This window comes from Rhinolophus hipposideros (assembly GCF_964194185.1).
Source record: "Rhinolophus hipposideros genome assembly, chromosome: 10".
In the NCBI taxonomy this organism is placed as follows: Eukaryota; Metazoa; Chordata; class Mammalia; order Chiroptera; family Rhinolophidae; genus Rhinolophus; species Rhinolophus hipposideros.
Genome location: NC_138056.1, coordinates 45,545,363 through 45,555,458, shown reverse-complemented (window position 1 = coordinate 45,555,458; position 10,096 = coordinate 45,545,363). Strand labels below are relative to the sequence as shown.

The 10,096-nt window shown below is 39.5% G+C and overlaps 1 protein-coding gene and 1 pseudogene across 2 annotated transcripts; one reads left to right on the top strand and one right to left on the bottom strand.

The window, feature by feature from the left end:
• Window positions 1-227: 227 nt before the first annotated feature.
• LOC308503800 (olfactory receptor 51I2-like) lies at window positions 228-4,885 on the bottom strand. The gene is made up of 2 exons (XM_081063464.1): window positions 4,837-4,885; window positions 228-2,355 (listed from the first exon to the last, which is right to left on the bottom strand). Exon 2 carries the CDS (start codon window positions 2,310-2,312, stop codon window positions 1,350-1,352), a length of 963 nt encoding a protein of 320 aa, XP_080919590.1. The 5' UTR covers window positions 2,313-2,355; window positions 4,837-4,885; the 3' UTR covers window positions 228-1,349.
• Window positions 3,055-3,751, top strand: LOC308503861 (U2 small nuclear ribonucleoprotein B''-like; annotated as a pseudogene). Its single transcript has one exon. The product of its transcript is annotated as a U2 small nuclear ribonucleoprotein B''-like (transcript).
• Window positions 4,886-10,096: the final 5,211 nt, after the last annotated feature.

Below are 10,096 nucleotides of genomic sequence, written 5' to 3'. Positions count from 1 at the left end.
GGAGTTTTCTTCTCTTTTTCCCTTTTTCTCTCCCTGTTTTAAGTATCACTAAATATTTGGACTCAGACTTCAAAAAAAATTCATTGTTATAATCCATTACTTTCAAAATTATTTTTAATCTTCCAATTGACCCACCTTTGACCACTGGTAGCCCCTTCAAATGGGTTTCTGTGTTTGTTTGTTGTTTATAGTACTTTTATTTATTTATTTTTTTTGCTTTCTTTATTGCTTTCAGGTATAAGCTATTCAAGTATCACCTTATGTTCTCCCTGCTTCATACCTGGAATTAGCAATTCTCCAAGGATTCCAGGCTATTTGTAGTGGGGAATGGTATTTAGAAATCAATAGGCAGATGCTAATTCTGCTTACTGCTACTGATGTCATTGTTTTCAGGGACTTTCAGAGGACAGAGAGGAAATGTAGAGATACAATTTTTAAAAAATACATCCATTCTTTTCCAGTACTGGCGACACTGACTTAATTTTACCTTCCATTTTCTTTTTGCTCGACTGCTACAACACCCTCCTAAATGGTTTCTTTGCACTCTTTTTCTCCTGCACTTTCACTTTTCTAAACTGTAATATAAAGTTAAGATGGTGTAACATTTTACATTGCAATAGCTTTTCTGTGGCTGACTTTTAAACAAAGAACAAAGGCCAAATGTTTCAATCAGGTCTGAAATATCCCCAGAAATCTTACCACTGCCCATCATTTCTAGCTCATCTCCTGTCCTCCCTCCTACACATACACAGATTATTCTGAGCCACATATGACTACTCACCTCTTCATAAGCACACCAAATAATTCCACATCTCAGTTTTTTAGTTTCTTTTCTGTTTTTCTTCTTTTTTATACATGTTTTCCCCTTTATTAGTATGCCCCCCTCTTGTCCACCATTTCTGCCTGACAAACTCCTCATCACGTTTCACCCTCCTTCTTACCTGACTCCTTTCTCATTTCCTCTTGAGAAGACAGTAAACCATCTTCTAAGTTCCTGTAGCACTTAGCGTGTACCCATCACAGCCACATTATACTTTGTAATAATTGTGTATTTATAAGCCTATGTCCTCCAATGGAGGGAAGAGACCATGTATGGTTTATTTTAATATCTCTAGTAATGAGCACAGATTCTTAGACAAGTAAACACTGTATAAAATAGCTGAAGTTAATGAGTGCAGAAAACAATCAAGACTATTTGTTCTTCACCCATCAGTCTGAGGATGTCCATTTCCTTGCCATATTCATGATAATGTGTCTGAGTCAAGGCTCTGAATAATGGCTTTCTGGACATAAAATATGACTGTTTTGCCATGTTTTTCCTCAGATTCTGTGGTTGTTTCTTGGTTTCATCAGCCTTGCCTCTTCCCCTTCAGCACTCTGAGCATGGCCTCCCTGATGGGCTTGGATTTTACACTGTAGATGATGGGATTAAGTACAGGGGGCACCACCAGGTACACGTAGGCAATAAGACAATGTACAATGTGAGGTAGGTGCCTTCCAAAACGGTGGATCATAGACACACCTATGACTGGGATGTAGAAAACCAGAACAGCCAAGATATGAGAAATACAAGTGTTGAGAGCCCGGACGCGCTCCATGGGAGAGGCTAGGCCCATCACGGTGTGAAGAATGAGGGTATAAGATAGGACAATAAGCAAGGAGTCTACACCCACCGTGGACAGAACTACATACAGCCCATAAAGGATGTTGACAGTAATGTTAGCACAGGCTTGTTTCATGACATCTGCATGGAAACAGAATGAATGGGACAGGAGGATCTTGCCAGGGCAAAAGTTCAGTCGCTTCAGTAAGAAGGGTACTGGGAAGAGGGACACAGTGGCTCTAACCACAATGGCCAGACCAATCCTGATGATGACATTATTTGTGAGGACAGCTACATAGCGCAGGGGGTAGGAGATGGCTACAAAACGATCAAATGACATGGCCAGGAGCACCGAGGACTCTACCACAGAGAAAGAGTGGAGGAAGAACATCTGGACCAGGCAGGCATTGAAGCCAATGAGACGATGGTCAAACCAGAGCACAGCTAGGGTGGTGGGCATGGTGGACAAGGTGAGGCCCACATCTGTGAGGGCCAGCATGGACAGGAAGTAGTACATGGGCTGGTGCAGGCTGGGAGTCCTCTTCACAGCCAGGAGGATCAGGCAGTTTCCAGTGAGAGCCACAGTGTACATGGAGGAGAAAGGAATGGCAATCCAGCCATGAATGGCCTCCAGCCCTGGGATGCCGATCATCATGAAAGCAGGTGGCTGGAAGAAGGAGAGGTTGACATAGGCCTGGGAAGGGGGCATCCTTGGAAGACAGATGAGGCCTTCAGACAGATGTGACCTCAATCTGGGCAGAAAAGTAAGCAGACAAAATTATTGGAGAAAATACCAGTTCTGATATTGAATGACATGGGTTCACACACAATAACAAATATAAAATGCAAAGGAGATTTAAAACATACTCTATCTAAAAGCAAACTAGAGAATAGCTATATTTTAAATCTGTTGACTACAAAACTATCATTTCATACTGTGAAACCCTAATCTCTTCACACATTGAAGAAAGCAATGACTTTGTAAAAAAATATGTAAGATGATCCTAAAGAGCCTCATTAAAACCACCCCATTTTAAACAAGAAATAGTGATTTTATATATATAATGTGATGGCTCGGTGCAAGGTCGGAGGGATAGTGGATGGGGGAGGGGGGTTCACAGTGTGAGGGATATAAATGATGAACGTCTAAGTATTACCTTGTCTTGTACATCTGAAACTAATAAATTTAAAAAAAAATTTAAACAAGAAATAGCGGCCACCTGGAAATACATTGCAAACTGTGGAAGACTGAAGGATTGACAGCATTAGGTTGTTGTTGCTTTTCTAGCAACAACAACAAGTAAATAAACAAACAAACCTCAATACAAACAAGTAAATAAGCAAACAAATCCTTTAAAGGTAGGCTAACAAAAGAACAAAAGAGAAACAGCCACCCAAATATCCTTCAGTGGAGATTTAAAATAGGTCACCATCTCTTACTGAACACGGCTCTGGCCTCAGGCTGTTTGAACAGTTTAACCCAAAACATGGGTATCAGACCAAATCATACAATTTATATCAACAACATGAATGTCAAAATTAAAAAAGAAGAATTGAAGAGATCCCTATATGCCCTGTTTTCTCACTTTGGCCATGTGGCAGATATTGTGGCTTCATAGACCATGAAGATGAGGAGGCCTTTGTTAAATTTGCAGAACTGGGCCTGTCCACGGGTACCTTGAGACAGTTACAGGGATTTCCATTTTATGGTAAACCAGTGCAAATCCAGAATGCAAAAACAGATTCTGATATAATATTGAAAATGTGAGACACTTTTGCTGACACAGAAAAGGAAAAAGCCAAAACTGTGGACCAAACAGAAATGATTGCAAATAAGAAGCCTGGTCAGGGAACACCAAATTCAGCCAATACCCAAGGAAATGCAACACCAAATCCTCAGGTTCCTGATTATTCTTCAAACTATATGTTATTCCTTAATAATTACCAGAAGAGACGAATGAGATAATGTTATCCATGCTGTTTAATCAATTCCCTGGTTTTGAGGAAGTTCTTTTGGTAGCTGGGAGGCATGACATTGCATTTGTTGAATTTGAAAATGATGGACAGGCTGGAGTTGCCACGGATGCTTTACAAGGATTTAAGATCACACTGGCCCATGCCATGAAAATCACCTATGCCAAGAAATAACATTTGGGATAGTTGTCTTTAAAGGACTGGTGTTATTTATAGTGTTTGTTTTGATAACATTTGGTCAGGCCATTTTAATAGTTGAGGGTGAGGGGAGGTGAAAGTGAAATTTTTGTGCAGGTTTTTAAAAATTACCTAGTCTTCCTTTACCCTTGTGAACTATGAAATATGAAGGCTTTAATTTTTTACAATAAACTTTTATTTGTACTCTAAAAATATAGGTCACCAAAATAACCCACCATAAATAGGTTTGTGAGCTAAAAGAGGTTTTACTCTGAACCCTGAGGTCTACAGTTATACCCTATGTAGCCAATATAATCAGCTTGCTCTGAAGGTAAAAAGGATTTTTTTTTCCCCTTTGGCAGGGAGTTGCCTCTAGAGCAGAGGCTTGTACATATTATGGTAGGAGATTTTTAAAAAGGAAATAAAGTTTTGTCATCCTTCATTCCTTCTCTCAGACACTCTTTTTAGCAAATATAAAAACACTGGTGGAACTCACCCCATTTAAAAATGAGTAACAAACTGAGAAATTCCAACATAGAATTTGTGCAGACATATTTTATAAAAAATTAAAAGGGATAGAACAAGTTACAGATATGTAAAAATACTCTTGGAGATCAGGACATATTCAGGACAGAGAAGAAAATTCTGTACAAAAATTTTCTAAATAAAGAAATTAAGTCATGAACCAAATTAAAATTTTTGATATTAGAGTATGAAAACGAGCTGATAATAAAAAAATAAACTGAATGCCAGATGGGAATGTTCGATGGTACGAGAACTTGGCACATGCTCTCATCCACTCCCTCTCTTGAGAGACTATGCAGGACATCTCTCCCCAGAAGTGTGGCCTGGGTTTCCAGTTCATCTCTGAGCTGTAAACTCCCTGAAACTCAGGAAGGCAGCCTCCTTCAGGCCCTCTTCTACAAGCAGCAGATGTGGCTGCTGTCTCTTTCATCGTCCAAGAATACTTCTTCTTCTGCATTATTTCCAGACCCTTCCCTCTGAAATCTCTACTTGAGGCTGAGGCAGTCACCTATCTGGCAAGTGGAGAAGGGGATGTGTTAGGGCCCCAGGTTACTCACCCTGGCTGTTGTGCCAGGCTGCTCTGACACTCCACATCCTGCAGGAGCCCTGGATGTCTTTGTGGCAGAGGGACTGAGTTTTATCCCATTGCATGGACACGCCTTGGCAGCAGCGCCTATCTCTAGGGAGGGCCAAGTTTAGGTCACAGAGGAATTACTCCAGTCAGGTCCCTGGGAAATGGAAAAATTGGGGCTACTTTGGAATCATGAGACGTCTTTGGAGGAACTAAACAACAAGGGGGAAAAAAAAACAGAATCATAGATTCTACAACACCCCACCAAGTTTAAACTGTTATATTCAGAGACTGGCAGCTTCAACAGCTCATTTGCACTTGAAATCCTTCCAGGATAACATTTCTAGTGAAGCTCCAGAATGAGTTCTACAGGAACTGCTAGGCTTTGCAGAGGGTAAAGATACAAAGTGATGTGTTGGGAGATACCTGAGAGAGTCAGGGAAGACTTCCTAAAGGAGGTGGAGAAGGAACAGACTTCTGAAAGGCCCACAGACCCTGTTCTAAACTCTTAACTCTTATTCTGGAACAGACACCAGGACTCTGGGCTTGTAGCTCCAGACTAGGGCTGGCACAGATTCTGCCCACACTCCTAGCCTAGGCCTGACCTGCTGAATCAAAAAGGTTCAAAAGGAGGGAACTTGGACAATGGAAAGAACATGGACTATAGAGCCAGTAGGGCCTAGGTTTGAATTCTTGTTCTGCTTCTCACCACAGACAAGGTCCATCTCTGTTCTTTCTCACCTTCTGGAGAGCTCTACCTCAAAATAGCTCTGGCCTCAGCTCTTTCCTAAATCAATTTGGACTATGCTCGTTGACCTGGGGCTGCTTTTTATAGACACATTTGACTTTCTCCTCTTTGAATTTGGTCACTCTCTCCCAGCCTGAACTGGGTCTAATCTGTCTACCTTTTCCCTCCTGAGGTGATAAGAAAATTTAGGGAAAAATCACACAACTTTGACGTCTATTATCAAAACAAATTCGTGGTAATTAAGCTGAGCTGAGATGTTAGCATCACTTCACAATTCTTCCTTTTTAGTTTTCAAATTGTCACCATTCTTAACCTCTCTATCCAACCTGTCATCTCTACTCTCAGTGGCTAATTTTAACTTCAAACAGGAAATGGAGGCCATCAAGTGTGCTGTCCCTACATCTCTACGCTTCCTACCAATCCTCCTGCTGTCTTATCCACTTCCACTCCTACATTCACGCCCTGTCAGAGAGGCCAGTCTAAGGCACATATGGCTTCATGTCAACCCCCTCTCCACTTCTTTGTTGGCTGCTCATCACTTACAGAAAAATAAATCAAAATGCCATGGCATGGAACTCAAGACATTTTAAAATTTGTACTCGTATATATGTAAAAGCTTTTAATTTTGATCCCTTGTACACTTTACCCAATTCCCCCAATGGTAACAACTTGCAAAACAATATATAATTTCAAAATAAAGATACAGACATTTCCAGTCAAAATACAGCACACTTCTATCGCAAGGGTCCCTCATGTTGTTCTTTTATTGCCACCCCTACTTCTCTCCCTTCCCATCCCCTCTTTAATCCCTGGCAATCACTAATGTGTTATATAGCTCTATAATTTTGTAAATTCAAGAATACTATATAAATGAAATCACACAGACTGTACCTTTTGGGATTGGTTTTTTTTTTCCACTTGGCATAGTTATCTGGAGATTTATCCAGCTTATTTCATGTATTAATAGTTAATTCCTTTTAAATTCTGAGTAATGTTACAGGGCATGGCGATACCACAGTTTGTTTAACCATTCACTTGTTGAAGAACAAGTTTTTAGCTATTATAAATAACGCTACCATAAATATATATGTGCAAGTTTTTGGTGAACATAATTCTTCATTTCTCTGGGATAAATTTTGAGTAGTACAAATAGTCACCAATATGTTAGTTGCATGTTTAAAGATTTTAGAAACTGCCAAAATGTTTTCCAGAGTTGCTGGCTATACCATTTTACATTTGAAACAGCAATGTATGTGTGACCCAGTTTCTCCGTAACTTTGCCAACATGTTATGTTTTTACCCCCAAATATATGTATTTTTAATTATTCTGATAGATGTGTAGTGATATCCCACCTTGGTTTTAATTTTAATTTCCTACGGGTTAATTATTTTGAACATCTTTTCATGTGTTATCTTATTGCATGAAATGTCTCATATGTCTTTTGCCTATTTCTAATTAGAATGTTTTTTTCTAGTTGAATTTTCAGAGTTCTTTATGTATTCTAGATACTAGATCTTTGTTGGATATGAAATAATATGAATAATATATAAAATTATGTATATATGTAAAATTTTCTTTATCTATTCATTCATCGACAGACACTTAAGTTGTTTCCGTATCTTGGCTATTGTGAATAAGGCTGCAGTGAATATGGGAGTACAAATATCTCTTTGAGATAATGATCTCATTCCCTTTGGACATATACCCAGAAAGACCTGGGATGCTGGATCATATGGTAGTTCTATTTTTAATTTTTTGAGGAATCTCCATATTTTTTTCCATAATGGCTGTACCAGTTACATTCTCACCAACAGTGCACAAGTGTTTCCTTTTCTCCACATCCCCACCAACACTTGTTATTTCTTGTCTTTTGGATGGTATCTGACACCCACTATAATAACTACTATTGTTTGTTTTCATATTCTCTTCACCTTTTACAGGACCTGGAATGTTGTAAGTGATTCTTGGATGTTTAACATTGAATGATATCAAAGAAATAAACATGGGGCATGAATTTTGGCACCAGCTGGGAGAATTGCTGGTGATCATCATCGGAAAGAATGTCAAACACGTGATGCTGGTAATCCCTGGTCATAAATATGTACTGAGAGTAAATCTTTCCTTCCAAATAATGAAACAACCTGGGGAAATCTCTCTCCCCAGAAACAGACAAACTTATATTCTGTCCTTATTTCTTGTCAATCCAGTTTGGGATAAATGATGTACTGCTCAGAGATGGGGGCTAAATAAAATTACCGGGGGAATTGGCTCTCAAGGGAAATTGGCTACCTAAACCGGTACCCTCCACTGACCAGGCCAACACAAACATGGCTGGGAACAGGCAGTGTTTTCATGGTCCTCAGTCCCTGGAGACACTTTTTCACTGGGAAAGCTATGCTCACTGCTGTGAACAGTTGCCTCAGACCTAGAGACCTCTCATAGCAGGGGCTGCCTGGGACCACCTCAGTGAGTTAACTCAGCTCCCAAAGTACCCAGAGGTCTCTTCCTGGAAGCCCTTTCTTATCAATGGGAACCAGAAGGCAAACATTTTCCCAGGACCCTGGTTCGTGTGAACAGGAATGAGCAATGGCCATAACCCTACTTGAGTTTGTCACCTTCTAGAATGCAATCACATTTCCTGGAACAACTTTAAAATTGTGGCCTTTCTGTTGGCCTTCCTCATTTAATGCATAAGATCAGTCATTTCAATCCCATCTGAATCCCATTTAAATCCTACTTCCTTCATTCACCACATTCCCTCCTTTTTTCCCATCCCCCAGCCTTAATCCTGGTACTGGTGCGTGTGTGTGTGTGTGTGTGTGTGTGTGTGTGTGTGTGAGAGAGAGAGAGAGAGAGAGAGAGAGAGAGACAGAGAGACAGAGAGAGAGAGAGAGAGAGAGACAGAGAGATAGATAGAGAGAGAGAGAGAGAGAGAGAGAGAGAGAGAGAGAGAGGTCTTAAGCTCCAAATTCCCAGGATAAGGTGACTTGATGAATTTTTCTTTTTTTAAATCTCTGTGGCTTGCGTGTTACAGGCAGTAACCCACATTTCTATCCCCTCAATATCCCTGTGAGGCAGGGATTACCCACCTCCTCCATGGAAATAATAATAATGAGTACTTATTGACTTTATACTACTATGTACTAAATAGTATGCTAAGAATTGTACATGGATTATTGTACATAATTCTCTCAAAAACACTGAGGGGTAGATACCGTATATTATCATCCCTAATAAACAAATGAGGAAAACAAGCCCCACAAAGGGTGCATTGACTTGACAAGTCACAGAACTGTTAGTTCTTTCTGTTGGACTGGGCTTCCTTTTAGATAGCCTGTGACTATCTCCTGGGGTGGAAAATCCCCAATCTTTGAGAGCAGGTTTGGCTTTTGGAAAGAGCCCAAAATAGCAGAATCAGAAAGTAGGACATCAAGTTGATAACATGTTTGGGAGAACAGCAGGTTTGTCCTCAAGGGAGGGGTCTGGCTTTCTTCTGTGTGTCAGAAAGCAGTTCCCAAGGAATCCCTGGAGGGTTTCAGCTTTGCAGGCCCTTTGGAATTATTCATGGCTTCTTAATGCTCAGAGTACATAAATTTAGAATGGGGATGGGATTCAGAGATTATCTGACTTAATCACCATTATTATAGATTAGTTCAAAGAGATTATGTGAACTAGACAAGGTCACCCACCTAGTTGCAAAACAGGAATTATATAGCTCAGAGCTCCCAAATCCCATTCCAGGGCTCTGACCTCCCCTCGAAACAAGAGATTAGATATCATCCTCTTTGGGTGATATTTGAAAACCTTAATAATATATTTTTATTATTTTAATATATATATTAAAAACCTTAATAATATATTTTTTTTACCCCAATATATCCAAAATACAATCATTTCAACATGTTCTTGACATATAATTGATAATGAGATATTTTACATTCTTCGGTGATTATTGTGGTAAAACATACATAACGTAAAATTTACCATTTTACCAATTTTTAAGTGTACAATTCAGTGGGGTTAAGTATATTCACACCGTTGTGTAACTATCATCACTATCCATTTCTAGAATTTTTCATCATTTCAAACTTTAATTCTGTGCCTATTAAACAATAGCTCTTCATCCTCCCCCCCACTCCAGCCCCTGGTAACTTCAATTCTACTTTCTGTCTCTATGACTTTGTCTACTTTAGGTACCTCACATAGCTGGAATCATACAATATTTGTCCTTTTGTGTCTAGCTTATTTCATTTAGCATAATGTTCTCAGGATTCATCCACGTTGTAGAATGTATCAGGATTTTATACTTTTAATGGATGAATAACATTTCATTATATGTATATGCCACATGTTGTTTATCCAGTCATATGCTGATGAACACTTGGTTTGTTTCCACCTTTTTAGCTATTGTGAAAGGTGCTGCTGTGAATATTGGGATACAAGTCTTTAGGCGACTTTTGAAAAATAAAAATCTTAGGGCAGAGGGAAGGGTAGGGA

Coding starts and splice junctions, on each gene's coding strand:
- LOC308503800 (XM_081063464.1), bottom strand. CDS start 2,312: ATGCCCCCTTCCCAGGCCTATGTCAACCTCTCCTTCTTCCAGCCACCT.